At 43.7% G+C, this 16,931-nt stretch overlaps 2 protein-coding genes across 6 annotated transcripts in view; one reads left to right on the top strand and one right to left on the bottom strand.

The window, feature by feature from the left end:
- The window catches only part of PAICS (phosphoribosylaminoimidazole carboxylase and phosphoribosylaminoimidazolesuccinocarboxamide synthase), a 42,517-nt gene that overhangs the window by 3,643 nt on the left and 21,943 nt on the right, over positions 1 to 16,931 (bottom strand). For all 5 annotated transcript variants that reach the window (XM_075500107.1, XM_075500108.1, XM_075500109.1 and 2 more), the window contains 6 exons: positions 16,115 to 16,305; positions 6,054 to 6,108; positions 5,014 to 5,211; positions 2,172 to 2,350; positions 1,296 to 1,475; positions 1,092 to 1,205 (listed from right to left, as the gene is read on the bottom strand). In XM_075500107.1, coding sequence (XP_075356222.1) covers positions 1,092 to 1,205; positions 1,296 to 1,475; positions 2,172 to 2,350; positions 5,014 to 5,211; positions 6,054 to 6,108; positions 16,115 to 16,305 — 917 coding nt within the window. The remainder of the gene's footprint in view (positions 1 to 1,091; positions 1,206 to 1,295; positions 1,476 to 2,171; positions 2,351 to 5,013; positions 5,212 to 6,053; positions 6,109 to 16,114; positions 16,306 to 16,931) is intronic.
- PPAT (phosphoribosyl pyrophosphate amidotransferase) overlaps positions 6,327 to 16,931 on the top strand; it is a 50,724-nt gene continuing 40,119 nt past the window's right edge. The window contains exon 1 of the mRNA XM_075500112.1: positions 6,327 to 6,886. Within this exon, the coding sequence (XP_075356227.1) occupies positions 6,759 to 6,886 (128 nt within the window). The 5' untranslated portion in view covers positions 6,327 to 6,758. The remainder of the gene's footprint in view (positions 6,887 to 16,931) is intronic.

The following is a 16,931-nucleotide window of genomic DNA, read 5'->3' as shown; positions in this document are numbered from 1 at the left end:
GAAACAAGCAAGAGCCATTTAATGAAGAACCACCTCAGTAAGTGTAAACAGCCTTCTACATTACAATTCATGGCCATTTGCAACATGAAAGGCTTGTAGCCACAAGGGTATCAAGGTTTTGGAAGCTTCCCAAATGGTAAATTTAAGGAAAGACATACAATTCTTTTAAAATTGGATTTGTAACAACCTGAATGCCTGCAGTAGCACTGCACTAGCCAACCTCGGTTCTGCACGATGTTATCACATACCTTATTTTAGGGAGATGAGCAAAAGCACTGTTAGAGCAATTCACTCAAGCATGCTACTACATAATTCAGGTAAAGTAAGCAATAGAGCAGTTCTGCTTCCTAATTTAAAAGTAATATCCCTCCTCCCCCCCCCCCCGCCCCACTTTGAAATCTTCCCCTGTGGCTTACAACCACTTTCTCTCACAGGGTCTCTGTTACTAGTCTCAATGACTGTCACAGAAGCTCCATGGCAGCAGCATTCCCAAACCAGTTCTTTCATAACTACTTAACTGGTAATTCAGAGATATTTGACAGGTGTAATTGCTACAAGTTTAAATATAGGACAAGTTTTATTTCAAACTTATGTTTGCAGCCCTCATATGTGGACATGGTATGTTAGTAACACTTAGACAACTGAATATTGAATTCAAGCTTAACCAAAAGAAATATCTCTACTAGTAGAGGATACCACTCTGAATAAACAGAGAAACTTGGAGGCAGACCTGGGAACCAAAACTTCTATTTTTCCTACCAATTTGTTGTCCAACTATTTTATTATCTGCACAAGTCAGGAATTCTTATTACCCCTGGAAGCTCCATGCTTCATTACAATAGCTCCAGTCAATAGTGCTGTTGGGCATTCCTATTGAAGATATACAGGCAGAGGATTTTTTTCTACCATAAACCAGATAATCAACTATTTAATGAGAACTAGATTGGACATTAGGTACCCTTACCCTATGAGCTACCCTGTAACAAGATAAGACTAGAAAAAGCCAGTCTGAAAACAGATGTTTAACTGTAGGGTTTACTTTTTTCATTCTCCTTCCCAACTGACTTAGAAGGTAAAGATTAAAACACTACCTGTTTGTCCTTCTGCTGGCTTCTGTCTCCTGATGGCCACAGTCTCCATGAATCATTATCAATAACGTCAGCAAGAACAATTTCTTTTGTCAGAATATTGACACCAAATTCAATCTAGAAAGACAGTAAGAATCCTGTTTTAGGAACTATATAGTGATATATTTTCTGTCAGAACAAGGATTGTGAGAAATCAGATTCTTATACCTTCAGGTCTACCAGAGTGCAGTTTTGGGGCTGCCATGATTTTTCCAGGATCTCAAAAATAGCTTGAGTAGAACGAGCCATAATATCCACTTCAGTCTGGCCAATAGTAAGTCCAGCAAAACAGAATTTTGCTTCAATTAGCTGCTCCTCAGACCATTGTGGATCATTATTAGCATCATCCTGTTAAGAAAACCAAAACATATACCTCATGTGATTTAATCTCACTATAAGAGGAAAATAACCATTAGAAGATCATACTAGGTTTTGTTTGTTTATTTTTCAAAAAACAAATACAGGCTTCAAACTAGTATTATGATTAGCACTAAAAAAGTGACAGCAACATTGAAAACACTTGGTGTAACACCTGAACGTCTTTAAAAGCACTTCAAGTTTGGACAGTGTCCCAAGAGTGACAGGGTACACTACAAACACTTTAGGTCATAGTTCACAAGACACTTTTCAGACACACTTTCATTCCCAAAGAAGTTCAGAATCCTAAGTGACTAGCTAGCTACTTACCCTCACCATAGAAGTAGTTTATTTTAATTTCTTCAAATATATCAACACATCCATTTCAACTGATGCATTAGGCTTATGCCTAAAAAGTCCTTATACCTTATAAATAAAACTTTTCTATTTTATGTACCATTTGGCTTGTTGCTGTTTGATGGCCCTGTAAGCCAGTATTACATTATATGCACTTTAGACAAAACAGCTGTTGGACAAGAATGCAAGAAAACATTAGGATGGCAAAACTACCAATACTAAGAGGATTGGTCAGCCACTAGCACTATTTGCTTTATTTGTCAGCATTGTAAAGGAGATAATACAGAATTCTAGCTCTGTTTGATTAACATCACAGGAAAGGAAACTTACCTTGTAAAACATCTCAATTTTGGGTGGGTAAAACTTATATCCTTCTTTGACACCGGGGTTTCTTTTGAGGAAGGAGCCAGTAGCAATTCTTCTGCACACCCATTCAATTGGGATCATTTCACAGTGAGCTGCTATGAATGCTGTGTCACTCTGTTTCCTGACAAAAGCTGTTTTAATTCCTACATATAAAGATGGAAGCTTAGTTACATTACTAGGCACACTCCACAGTTGAAACAAGAGTCACAAACATCTTTAATTTTAAATGCAACTGAATCTTGTTCTTCTCTGGACGTAAGGGACACACTGAATCTCTTCAGGGTTTTTTAAGCCCACTCTGGCCTTGCAAAAGGCAATCAATGCAGTTATCTTCCACAGGTCATTAGTTTTGCCAATTTTATCATACAACGCTTGCTTGTAGCTCAGAACCTTATGCTCTGGTCAGAAATCCTATTCTTGCAAATAATTTTGTTCACAGAGCTTTTAAAAAAAAAAATCTATCCCTCACAACGGTTTGTTTTTAAACAAAAGTTAGCAGCAACCAAGTACCCAACCATGCTCTCTGGTGGAAGATCCATTATACATGGAACGGTAATTGGAGGCTTTCAAATGAGCTAGGGAGCATGTAGTCTTTACTACTTTGTTTAATAAATGAGGATGGAGCATGGAAGAGAACAACTTAGTCCTCCCTTTCATTACAAACTAACATTTATTTAGGGCACTAGATCTTAGTGATTTGTTAGGCAAAAGACATTAAGACTCAGAAGCACATGCACACACACAAACCTGCTGCAGCAAGTCAACCTTCTTACATAATTCTAAGATGACCCCATATTAAACAGGGACAGCCAACATGTGCAGATAGGCACTCTAAGTGCAAAATAGCTCTTTTTTCAATTTCACTCTTGAGGAAAGTCCCACCTTTCTCCCCCCAGGGCAAGACAACTGCCAAGCCCAATTGGCATCTGCCAGAAACAGAAGACAAAGGAGCTGCATCCAGTCAAACCAAGAAGTAGATCTATTCCATTCCACTTCCAGAGCCATAAAGGAAGAATTCAAGTCTTGAAATACAGTATCAACATTGACTCTTCAGATTTTGTTGTACTGCCCTCAAGGGCAGAATGAGTTAATCAACTGCACATTAAGTCACTCCTAAATCCAGGCATGAAGGCCCCCCACATGGTTTACTACTACACCTTTCACCAGTGCAGATGTGTGCTTCTGAGGGGCTGACATTAGCTCTATTATAAACGGGAGAGAAATTTTAACAGAACTTTGTAAATCATCACCTTTGAAAGAGTAGGTTAAGAAGAGTTGTGCAACGCAAACAAACCACTTCTACGATAAGGCATTCACATTATCTGCAATTTATGCCAGTCAAATAAGCAAACTGGAGAAGAACCCTGAAAGTTCTTTTGTTGCTTTAAAATGCAGCTGCAGTTTACTCTGCATATTTTTCCACAGCACCTGAAGTTACTGAGTACAAGCCATTTAAGGATCTTTGAGAGGTCTATAGCAAGGCTTCTTCACATTTAAAGTTTGTATCTGTAGGATATTAAATATTTTTATTGTTACCTTAACTATTGCCATTTAAGAATTAGGCCATTTAAGAATGGCCATTAAGAATTAGGCCATTAAGAATTATTGCCATTTAAGAATTAGGAACAATTTCATTGTTCTTAAATGAAAACTGGTAATTTTAATAAACTGTAAATATAATCAGAAAGACCTTGGAGGGGTCTTTGTACTGTATGCACAACAGGCTTCCCAAGAAAGCCAGTGACTGAGGATTATACTGAATGACTTCATAGATCTTTTCCTCAGCCCATATTTTAAGAACTACTTGCACAGAAATATAGGTAGATACAACTCTACAGAAACCATCTTTCCCTTCCCCACATATGAAACATGCTAGGACTTTACCATTTGACTATCTGAGAACCATCACTACACCTTATAACAGATAATACAACTTTTACAGTAATTCAGCTGGTACTTGAAGCAATCTTAGTGTGAATGCTTCAAAGTGCACTGAGCATGCAGCTATAAGCAGTCTTAACCAAGTTTACTGGTGCTTGTATCATAGTACTGTTTGCAGACTCAAGTTAGAAACCCACCAGCACAAATTCCTCTTGGCAACTTGCAAACTTCTCAGTCAAAGACACTTCAGAATGCTTTCTCAAAGCAAAGATACTGGCTCCATTTTTGGAAGTGTGGTGCAAAACTTGAGTGGCTCAAGTTAGTTATGTACTCCATGAAAGCTCACTGAAATGTACTGAAATGGTGACTCACTGAAATGGTGTTTTCATGTACTCCATGAAAGCACCAGAAATATTTTGAGTCTTTTAAAGTAAACATTAAGTTCCTAATACATTCGATATAGACCAATATATGCATTTGCAATATCGTCTTCATAACTGTTTAAGTACACAGCTTAGACATCGTCTGGTAGTGCCACTAGCTAGCAGTGACTTCTGTGCAGGCAGATATACTAGGAAAGGCGAGATGGATCCAGTCCGGTATTACAGGCAAGGGGGCATGGGGGTAGGGAAGAACTGACAAAAGTAGAGGGCAGGATTAGGGGTGTGTCCAAACAAGCAGGAGAAACTATTGCAGTGTTATCTGCGATTGGAAGATTACTTCAGATAGTCTCATGTTCCAAGTAAGCAAGTCGCCCACCCAGCTCTGTAGTACCAGAGGGAAGAGTGTAACTAAAAACTAATAGAAAAGACAGTCTAAAAGCCATCACAGCCTCAAGGCAGGATAAACCAATATGTAGCAACAATAATGTTTTGTAACAATATCTGTAACACGCAGGCATGCATTCTACCTTTGAAAGACTTACCAGCTTCTTGAAGCAACTGAAACACACAGCTAGTTGTTGTATTGGAAATGGCAGCCTTCCCTTCCATTCGGTCCTTCCTGGCTGCATTTCCCGCGGTTATTTGGTCTTTTGACTGCATGAGAACACATCCTGGGATATCTGGCAGCTCGTACACTTCTTTCGTTTTACCTTCATTAACTTTTTTACCAAGTTTCAGGTCTAGAGAAATGAAAAAAAAAAACCAACATAAACCAGTTTTAGATTGAAAGAAATTTTTTACTTCTGCATGTAAGCCCACCAGGTTCGCTTACTTTATCAGTTGCGTGCAAAGTGAGACCCAGCAGGATCCCACGTTGCAACCTGTGAAGGCGAAGAGCAGGCTAAGCCCCCACCTAGAGGGCCGCTCGGCCAGGTTTCCATCCCAGCAGCGAGGGCGAAAGCAATCGCTCAAAACTTCTGCCCACGCAACGCCGGCGCCACGAGGGATGCGCCAGCCACGCCGGGCAGCAGCGGTGCGCTCCTTCGGCTACGCTCACCCCCACGCCAGCACGGGTTTTCACTTGCCGCTGGCGCTGGGGAGGTGCCGTCTGAGGCGGTGCCGGCAGAAGCCGCGCCGCTTTTACAGATTTTTTTTTTATTTTTTTTTTTTTTTTTAGCTTCGGGACAAACCCGAAGCTCAGAAGGCCAAACGGCGCGGGCCGGCAGCGGCAGCCGCAGCCGCCCGGAGCATCCTCCGCCCGGAGCGGGAGGGGGCTGAAGCTTCGGCTCAAAGCGTTCACCTGCCCCTCGCCGCCTCTCCCGCGGGACGGGGGGCAGCCGTGACCCCCCTCAGGCTGGGGCGCGGCCACCCACAAAAAAAAAATAAAAAAATTAAAACTTTGCGGGGAAAAAGTTGGCTCCCAAGCACCTGCACCCCAAGCCCGGCTGAGCGGGCACCGGCCCCTCGGGAGCGGCGCTCCCCCACCCACCCCCACGACCGTTAACGGCCCCCCATGGCGCTCAACGGCGCGGCGCGCGGGCCGCCCCCTCGCGGCTTCCCCTGCCGGGGGGCAGGCAGTTACCTGATGCTGCAGGGGCCATGGCTATGACTATGGCGGCGGGAGCGGGAGCAGGCACCTAGGGCACAGAAGAGAGGCTCAGCGCACGCCACCGAGCCCCGCCGCCGGGGTAAGAAGGGGCCGGCGGAAGGGGCGGGCAGGCGGGGCGGCGGGCAGCGGCACCGCCCGCCAATCGCCGCCTAACGCCGCGGGGACGGCCCGCGCCCCTCTCCGCCCCGCCGAGCCCCCCGGGCGAACCCCGGCCGGCCGCCCCCCCCCCCCAACCACCGCCCCCCCCGTGCAAACACGGCCCCGGCCCACTTCCCGGCCAATGCCGGCGCCGCGCCGCGCCCGGCCCCCGACTCCCCACGCCCCCCCCACCCCACGGGCAACCCCCCCCCGGCCTGTTGCGCCCCGCGGGGGCAGCGGGTCCGGGGTCGCGGGCCTGGCTGGAAGCGGGGGAGGGGGCGGGGAGGGGACGGGCGAGGCGGCGGAGTGGGGGCCGGGGGCGCCCCCCCGTATGTAAATGAGGGAGGCCGCGCCGGCAGGCTACCGGCGGCCCCGCGCGGCGCGGCGCTGTTGGCTGCGCGCGGCGCCGGCAGGAGCGCGCGGGAGCCGCCACAGCGGGGCCGGGGCCGGGGCCGGGACCGGGATCGGGATCGGGGCCGGGGCCGGGGCCGGGGCCGCCCTCCGGGGCCGCGCCGCCCGCCGCCACGTGCCGCCCGCGCCATGGAGCTGGAGGAGCTGGGCATCCGGGAGGAGTGCGGCGTGTTCGGCTGCATCGCCTCCGGCGCGTGGCCCACGGAGCTGGACGTGCCCCATGTGATCACGCTGGGGCTGGTGGGGCTGCAGCACAGGTAAGGGGGCACGGGGCACGGCGGTCGGGAGCGGGCTGGACGGGGCCGCCCTCCGAAACCGGCGTCTCCGTGGCGGGCCGGGCCGCGGCGGCTGCCCCGGGGGCGGTCGGGCCCCCAGCGCGGCACGTGCAGCCGGGAGGGCCCCGGCTCGCCGGCGGCGGCGGCGGAAGGAGCGGGCGGGGAGGGGAGCGGCGCGGCCGGGGGCCTGCCCGCTGCGGAGCGCCCCGTCGCTTCCTCCCGCCCCGCGCCGGCGGGGAGCCCCGGCAGCATCCCGGTGGCCGAAGCGCAAGGAACGCCCCGCCGCTCCCGCCCTCCCGGGCCGGCCGCGCCGAAGGAGCAGCTCTCGGACGTGCTTTGGAGCTCGGCTGCATCTCACTTGGGTCGCATCCGCTCCTGCTGCCGGCCGCCGCCGGGGGCCGCGCCGCCGGCCCGGGCGTGCGCACGTCCCGCGCTGCCCGGGGGCCTCCGTGCGCGGAGCCCGCGGCGTGGCCGCCCCAGCGGGCGGCGGGGATGCGTGCGCCCCGCTCATCGGCTGCCGCTCCCGCCGCCCCGTCCCGGCCACCCAGCCGCGCCGCGGCCGTGTCACACGGGCGCTGACCTCCTGCCGGCGTCGCGGCGGGGCCCGGCCGTCATCCTCGGCGTTACTCGAGATGCTGATGTTAAAGTGTAGTTCACACAAATCGAGAGCACCGAAACGGAGTGGCTCTTAAGCAGTTTTAGGCTCCGACTAGCCATAGTTGTTTCTGTTCACCACCGTGATACAATAAAACTTCTTTTCTACCTGACACGCCTATGGCGATGTAAAACAGACTAGATTCGCTGTGATCCGTGTGGATGCAGAGCTGCAAAACGAAGTTTGGCTTCTGCTTCCGTTTGGTACCCAAAGTACGAAATGTTATGCACCGACATACGCTAATCATTTTTTCAGTGGTGCCAGAAAGGTGTGTCCTCCTTGTGGGAACACATGCACAGCCAAACACGCACATGCTAGTTTTGTAGTAGTACCAACACCTATATACTATGCTTAACTTTCCATTTGCAAAAAGTGGGCTAAATAATCACATTCCTGACAGTCTGGGGAGGGGGGCTTCTCTAAGTACACATGCACTGAATAGATAAAATCATACATTCTTTGTATTTTTGAGGTCACAGACATGTAAAGGTTGCTCTGAAATTGTTTTGGACCAACAACAGAAAATGGTTTACATGGAGATTTTCTGTTTATTACAGCTGAGTGTCATATACTTTTACTGATAAAATGCTGCATCGCTACATGACTCTCAGATCCTAATAATTTTCTTTGGATTGCAGGTGTAGCATTCATAAACTATATATATTTGCCAGTGTCCATCAAAAATGTTTTTGGGAGTGATAGAGCTGCAGAGTCCAAGGAACAAAGCCATGTAATCAATAGTCTCATTTTAGGTTGCGCCATTTTTCTGTGAAGAGGCTAGAAAAAATCTTACCTCATTTATGTTTACACAGTTACACTGGTGGACCTGGAGTTTCTTAGTTGGAAATAAAATGACTGATGTATTTTCATTACTTTGCAGCTTATTATCTCAATTTTCATTGCGACCTTATTTCATTATTTTTCAATACAAATGTTTTTCTTCTTTTTTTTCTGATGGGCACTTGACAAGTATATTTGATTTCCATGAGCTCTTTAATATCGAATATCCCCTGTGGAGGACACAACTGTAGAGAGTAATACTAATGCTGTGATTGAAACTGCGAGCAATTCACAAGTTCTGCAGGAAGATACACACCTAAAGGCATACATGCACTACCTCTGGTTCTGATCTTCTAACTCCATAATCGTCAAAATTTTTAAGGGATGCTTTCTTAGAGACATAAGCATTATTGCATCCACTGTATTACATTCTCTGTAAACTGCATTACATTCACTGTAAAGTGAAACGGCCTGCTCAGTTAGGTATACCTTTGCAAGCACTCAATAACATTCTATTAAATAGCTGAGATGTTAATGTTCCCATTTCCTTCTGTAATGTTTCCCTCTAACCTCTTTGCATTTTTCCTGCTGTGAGGTGTAGAAGTGGCATCCCTATCAGCAAGTAATAGGATAAGAGCTCTTTTTCTTCCTTCTTTTTGGAATGTGTCATGAAGACCAGAATTAAGATTTAGCATTAACTGAATCAGTAAATTTCATTAAGCCCGTTCTTTTAAACTTAAAAACTAAGAAGTGTCTCTTAACCATATTCCTTTAAAAATAAGTAAATATGAAAGAGAGGTATGGTAAATATTAATGGGCAGTCCCGATCGGGCCTAAGTGACTAACAGAAATGTGATTGACCACTAGAAAATACAGTCCTTAGACCTCCCCTTCAAATTAGTAAGGATGTTTACATAATGACTAGCGGCCTTAGATACTCATAGGCATGTACTTTTATATGCAAATTAGTCCTGTGCAATAAATCACATTACAGAATTTGGCCCTGAATTCATCATAGATTTTAAAAATCAGAATATTCAAGCATGGCATTGTATCAAACTGCATTTTTGAGATGACTGATCCACAAAGAAGAGGCAGCTGTTGGGAACATGTTATAATTTCTAATCTTTGAAATCTTATCTGTATACATAAAGATCCCGAGTATTTGCTACATGCCACAAAAACATGCAGCATAAGTTCTTTGTGCTTTATGTTCTGATATAGCTGGTTGCAGCAATGTGAAGAACTTTGCTGTTTCTGATAAATGGCCTAAAATGAGTTGATAGTTTGTGTTACAGTGTTAAAAAGATAATACGGCATTGGAGAGATTTACTTCAGTGAGGATGTTTGCAACTGAAAACTTGAAACTATACACTGGATCAAGCCACCAAAATATTTACGCATGTATTCAACAGCATGTGTTTGAGTGGTGCTCATTGTTTCACTGAAACTATTCTGCATGAAAAATTGGTGTGTATTTGTAAGCAAGGTTCTGTAGTGGGCCCACAAGTAGGCACATCATGAAAGATAAAAGATTGGAAGACTTGGATAAAAGACTTGGATAAAAGACTTGGAATTTCACTATCTTGACATAAGCAACAACTTTAAAAGGTTTTTTGATTTTGTTTTGTTTTGTTTTTTTTTAATTAAAAAGTAGCTGCTAGATTGTTGAGGCTTAAATTCACACTCCTTTGTAGCAGAAGTTAGAACATGGCTTTTATTGGCTTTTACTTTATAGTGGTGAACTGTGAATTAAAATGAAAACCAGTATATTCCTACTTACAGGCTAATCAAGGCATTCCACACGCTAAGAACATTGTACCAATTTAACTTGAGACAATTTTAAAGTGATTTTCCTCTGGTTTTAACAATTTTACAGCTATGTTAGCAGTGAATTCTCATTACGTTTGAAACTTGAAAGCTGCTAAAGCTAACGCTGTTACTCTGGCATCAACATTAACAAGGCTTAAAAGTGGATGTTCTAAATCATCTTTACAATTTTTAAGCCAGGGAACAAAGTCACTGCAAAATCCACTGACAGCAAGCCAAAATAAGAGGATATTGGTAAGAAGAAAACTTTCTTGGGGGCGGTGAGGGAGGGAGGAGGAGTACTTTGAGTTACAAATCTATTAAACGTCATTTGAGTCCTTGACCAGGACAAATTTGCAAAGTTAATCTTGGAACAAGTGTGATTTCTGTTAACTTTTTGCAAAATTCCCCGGAAAATATTTTTGGCAGTAATACTATGTACTGAAACCTGAGCGTATCCAGCTTTGTACTGATTTTTAGAAAAGGTCTTTAAAAGGCCTCTTCTGTGCAGGTGGAAGTCCTGTTAAGTCAGGGAATACTCCCTGTCCCAACTCAGCTGGATCTATGTATGGAATTTGTTATGAGAATCAAAGTAAATGGAGAGTAGAGGCTTGGCCGGCATGCTTTTTTGATACCTTCCCTGTTACTGTCCACTATTAAAACCCACACAACAGAACCCAAATAATCACCAGTGTAAGTTAAGAATTTTTACTTCTCTTTCAATCTAGTAAAATTACTGGTTGCTTCCAAGTAGCCATTCTTCCAAATATCTACACTCAATATAGCATAATAAAAGTGTTTATCTACATTTTATGTACAACCTTTTGGCTACAAGATAGATTTTTTTAAAAGGCTATTTAGCATGCTACTGGTATCCTGTCTTACCCCATGAATCTTTCAAACAAAAAGCTTGACATTGCAATAGTATTTGGATGGGAATTTTCTGAGGAACATGGATATGCTACAGGTAATGATCCTGATAATTTGGTGTGTAACATATTTACCTCTTCATTTCATCTCAAGAACTCATTATGGGTTCAGCAGATCCCCTGTCCCCAGATGCAAGAACTGCAGCGTTAAATGTTTTAATTGTCTAAATGCCAAATTTTTTAATTGACCATATATCTATTTAAATTCCCTATGGAATATACTGGGTAAGATGTTTGTCTAGATAGTGACTGAGTCTGTATGCTGTTTTACCAGAATGTTCATGCTCTATGTGCTGGTAAAACATTCCTAAGTACTTTCAGAGACACGTACTGAATGTGGATATAGTAACACTTTATCTTTTCGTTCTATCTTGGCTTACATGTATAGGCCATTCTGTGCTGCTAGGTGCTGACAGCCCAGTTTAATTACATGCCACAAAGCTTACTCCTGCAAGAAGAGAGGAGGAGAGAGACCTTTTTGCTGTGGTGAGCTGTTATATCCGCTGGGTTGTTTTACATAACTTCCTGCAGGGCTCAGGTTCCTGCATGCTCGTTTTCAGAGAGTGAAGATAAGCCAGATTTCCATTCTAACCAAGTTCAAATCTCTTAGATGTACATGTCACGAAATGCAGTTCGGTCTCAGCTCTTATCTCTGGATGTGGAGTAACCAACTGGAATGAGATAACGTAAGAAGGAGTGGAACGACCAGGAGGGGAGTGGTGCCAAAATGTATATACAAGAGGACGTTTCAGAGACAGCCATTATGTTTACTGTGGCCAACAGACTTTCCATTACATTAAGCTAGCCATAGAGTTGCGATGAGATTTGGGGCGAGATTGTTCGTTTTTCTTCACATTGACTGTGCTTAAGTCATCCGTGTAGGCATGATACAGCTCTCCAGTAACTTTCACAGGATTGCTCTGTTGGCTTGTCTGCCCATACCTTAAATTTGAGCCTAATTCATGGAGGGAGGGTTGTACACAGCACGGGAAGTTCATGCTGGGTAGTTCAGTTCAAATAAACTGTCCTGGCTGCTCTTTCTGCCATGTCTTACACTACTTTCCTTGAACTTAAAAAAAAAAGCAGGGTTGTTTGGAGGGGCTTTTTATTAGGTTACTTTTAATTTAAATCAGTTCTGTCAGTTGATTAACCACTTGGCCACATGAGTGCTTGTGCCGACACAAAGGAGACCTTGCTGCTGGAGAAGGAACAAAGGGTGAGAGTCTGGAGGGAGAGTTTTTTAAGCCGATAGTGATGCTGATAGTGCTTGTGGATCCACCAACAATGCAAGCATTTCTGCTCCCTGAAGCTCATTCTCCACGCATCTGGCCCAAATATAGGTTGGTCTACCAGGAAATAATCTAAATGGGGCATTCAGAGGACTTTCCAGGGTAACAGCCCTATCAAAGATGTGTAAAGTGACCCATTCATCTCAGTGAATGAGTGTGCTTTAGAGAAGAATGGAACTTTTTAATATAGGTCAAAGTGGTGATTGCTCCATTTATCTGCCATACCTCAAAAATTTCAGTATTGCCATTTGCCGACTGGGGAGGAGACAGATTTGCCGTCACAGTAATCTGAATGGCCCCCTGGTAATAGTGCAGGTATTTGAGGAGGGAGGAAAGCAAAGATCTGTTATTTTATAGGATTGCTGCTCTTGCCATTATTATTTGGTGTTGGTTTTGATTTTTAAGCTGGATCATTTTCATGATGTAATTTATATTAAGATTCCCAGGAGCAGTTACATGGAAACAACTTGGTCTGGCCTTTCCGCTAAAAAGGAATCATGTTGTGGATCTATGTCTAAGAAGGCCTCTCCTCCCAAACCCTTTCAGTCCTACGGTAGTGCCTCACATATAACCATTTAGCATGTGTGAGATGGTGTCCCAAGTTCCATTTAACTTGCCCATAAGTGTGCCGAGACTAAATATTGTGTGACTGTAATAAATGTAAAGCTGTGATCAGAGCAGAGCCACAGCACAAGCTCAAGTGGATATAAAAATACACTGGAAGGATGAGTTGGATTAACTAATGCTATTTTTGAAGGGACTTTTTCTGAGAAATCCTTCACTCTAGCGACATTCTATTTAGCCCATTGTCACTACCCCTGGAGATGCTGTCAGAAGGAGACAGACCATAGCTCTAGACAGCCGGAATTCTAAATGTGCAACATTCATGTTATTTTGTCTCTAAGCAAAAAGTGATGGGGAATCATAACTACAACTGCAGTGAAGAAAGGTTGTCTTGATGCCACTTTATCTATCTCAGCATCCTACATACTCAAGTAAATTAATTGCTATCTCTGTAAGTGGGAATAGCACATATTAGATGATGCCAAATGCCCCATGCTCTTGACATCTCTTACCATCTTTGACTGAAAATAAATGTGAACAGCAGGAAAGAAGGAGATAGCTTTCTGACAGAACAATTACAAAAAACAAGCTATGCTTTGCACCCACAAAGCAGAATAGAAGTGGAATCCCACACAAAGGGAAGTCCACCTTCTTTGGACATTTGTTTGTCAGGTAAATCCTGCTCTCTGGAAAGTTTTCTGAAAAAAAAACCCTTTTACTTGGAAAGCCACTTGTGTTCTTTTTTTTCTGTCAGTTCTTGCTTCATGTCTACCCTCTAGTGTTGATATGAAGTTTCCAAGTAGAGACTGCAAGTGTGCTCTGCAATTCTCTGTTCTGGCCTACTAAGAATTTAGACAGTCCTTTGCCTCAGTGCTTTTGTGCAGTTCTCACCTGAACAGCATTTAAAAATAGATACATATTTCTTGAAAGATCTGCTTATTTTAATGAATAAAAATAAGTCTTTATTTTTTTTTTCTGGAAGAAGAGAAAGGTTTTTTGGGGACATTGTACTGAATGACAGCAAAGTTTTGGAAAGATTGGGATCCTTGTGCATCGCTCAGAATTTTAAGTGCAGTTTGTCTTCTTTGCAGTGCTAACTGCCTCCCTCAGGTTAGCCTTTCTTCTGCGAGGGCAGTCACGCTGCAACAAAAACAACCTTTGAGCTGCTCAAAGTTACGGCTAGCACAGCTGAGAACTTGCTGGGCTGCTTCAACTCACACTGAAAACAATTTGCTTTTTTTTCCCCAACTGGGCTGGTCTTGTGTCAGGTTGGTGAGCTGAACTGTTTTACAGGGGATCCAGCAAGCATCAGATTGCTCAGAGTAGCATGGGGAAAAGGGGACCTTCTTGCTGCAATGAGTTATTGAATCAGCTTCAGCTGCTTTATGCAACTTCAGCCTTGTACTCATGGAACAGAGCAGGTAGAGCAGAACATGTAAGTGATCCATATTATTTTCAGTACAGTTATTTAAAAAACTTAATTCAAATCTAAATTGAACTAAACTGTTTAAATGTACTAGAGTGACTTAGTGTTGGATCGCACATTTTTCTGGTTCACATGTGGAAGGAGTAACCTGTGATTTTAGTACTGCTACGAATGGCGAGGTCTTCAGGTGGCTCAGCATGTTCTAGAAGGATACCTGACTGCCGTGATGGCAGGGACAGATCCCCTGTTCTCCTACCAAAGACAGCAGTTCTGTATGCAAGTAATATGATGCAAGTTCAAGGATGTATCTTTGAACCAATTCATTGCAAAGAGAGAAGAAAGATTTTTAAACCAACGATGATACTAGTATTACAAGCCAAAGAAGGTTTATAGTGAGAAACCAATGTAAAATGTGAAAAGTGGTAGATAAGCATGCACTGGAACAACTGTATGTCCGTGTCACTGTATAAATGAATGTGATCAAAAAACTATGATTTTCTAGGGATCTTTCTCTGACTTCTCAGAATTGTTTTAAAAATGCTAGTCAAATGGCAGATAAAATCTACCTGGGTGGAAATTATTTACCTGTGTAATGTCTCTCATAAAAGAATTAACCAGAAAACAATTAACCATAGAGCAGGAAACAAAGCACTATATCCAGTAATATTTTTGTGTAAGATTTTGTGAAGAGGGACTTTGGTGGAATTTAGGCCTCCGTGTATAAAAAAACCTGGTGGCTGTTGCTGCTGCAGTAAGAACTTGACTACTTGACTTCAGTTGTGCGCCTGTGTGTGCCCAGAACTGACCTAGCTTTGGCAGGGCTGTGTAGGTCTATGCCCAAACATGACTGAGATCCAGAAATGAGTTTTCTGCTTGAATACACTGAAAGGAAAACCCTAGAAGTGCATGCGTTGCAGACAGTACAGACTGTAGAGTAGTTACATAATCACAAAATGAAGTAGTGGCTAGTAGGATTTTGCAGAGTAATGGTTAGTTATGGCATGGCATTTGTCACTTACCATGTCATTGTTCTCTGCACTGTTTCTATGTTTTCTGTACTTCATTTGGTTACCGGACAAGTCAGACCCCTTGCCCAGTACAGAACAGGGACCAGAACCCATGCCTGCCCCTTCTAGGTGTGCATTAACTGTGTAATTTCTTTCTGGCTCATGGAATTCTCCAGTTCATTGCTGCACAGCACCGTACCTTCAGCGGGCAGATGGGGATGGTACCCCAACCCAGCACAAGCAGATGGCAAGGCTAGGAGGAGGGTAAATGCTGATAAAGGAATTAAGTGTTGTGTTTTCCCCACCAGCCTTGCCTAATCAAAAAGAAGTTATCTTATGGCTTCAACTGTTTGGTTAATTGCAGAGGACTAACTTGCTAGGAAGGTCATAGAGGTGGTAATTAGAAATGATGGGATGAAATTTTAACTGTACTTGTTTTCTTTGATCAGTCAAAGTGTTATTTTCTTTCAATTAAGCCTGTTAATTGTGGCAGGTAGGTGAGCCAAGGCATGTAGGCAGAGGTTATAACTTTTATTAGATTAACTGATGTCACTGCTAAAAGCTCATAGTTAAGGATTATGACGGGAACTCATATCTTGTTTTAGTTTAATGACTGAAGGTGAATATATTAAAGGGGAGCAAGCATGTACTCATGTGGGTGACCTATACTCATAAATATGTCTATTTAATTTCTTACTATCTGAGAGAATCTCTTTGCATGCTAATTTCGTAGAAAGTTCATTAAACCAACCTGTTGTATGGCTGATGGATCAGCATACAGCTGTGTTCTGTTGAGGTCTTGCATTTCTTCCTGCTTACAAAGCCTTTCTAACAGTAACTTTTTGCCTTCTGTTACTGTGTGCACTCTCTCTGTTAATAGTTTTTGGAAGTGGAGTATGGTGTTTTCAGAAGCACTTTTCTTAAGTGGAACAGGTGACACCTCTGTGGACAAAAGCAAAGTATGTAGTTAAGAGTGCACAAGTCAATGAACTGCTGACACTGAAGTTTAGTACATGCTAGATTTTGCTAATGCTGTCCTGTTATGCTCCTTTGGCAGGCATTGCCTGGTGTTGTGTAAGGGGTCATTGTATAACGGCGAGCAGGAATGAAGCAGACCTTGTAAAAATCACTCATATTTGAAACTTTCAGCTTTGCCTAGCTACTGCCTTCTGCAAGACATACTTATCTAGTAGGCAATAAATGAAAGTATATTTAATCACATAGAGTTAGTCCTGTTAGTACAGTTGTGATGGTGAACTGAGCATGTTGAATTCAGAAATGTTGTGGTGTTCAGATCTGTTTGTGTTCATCTGTCTGTAGACAAGACATCATTTTAGTATTAAAACTGGGGGCAAGCCTCCTAGAACCTAAGTTTGTCATCCCTCATTGTTGGACTTTTTGATTATTTAGGGCCTCACAATTCTGCCGGGAAGAAAAATAAGTTCCTGACCTTTCCTATATCAGATTGCATGCCGTGTATTTCTATCCATCCCTTCATTTTTCTCTCTCAGCGATTCTATACCATATCTTCTCTTTAGAATAACTGTCATAACCTGTTTTCTCTTGTA

The sequence above is a fragment of the Mycteria americana genome, chromosome 4 (assembly GCF_035582795.1).
Source record: "Mycteria americana isolate JAX WOST 10 ecotype Jacksonville Zoo and Gardens chromosome 4, USCA_MyAme_1.0, whole genome shotgun sequence".
Lineage (NCBI taxonomy): Eukaryota > Metazoa > Chordata > Aves > Ciconiiformes > Ciconiidae > Mycteria > Mycteria americana.
This window is presented reverse-complemented; position numbering and strand designations above follow the sequence as displayed.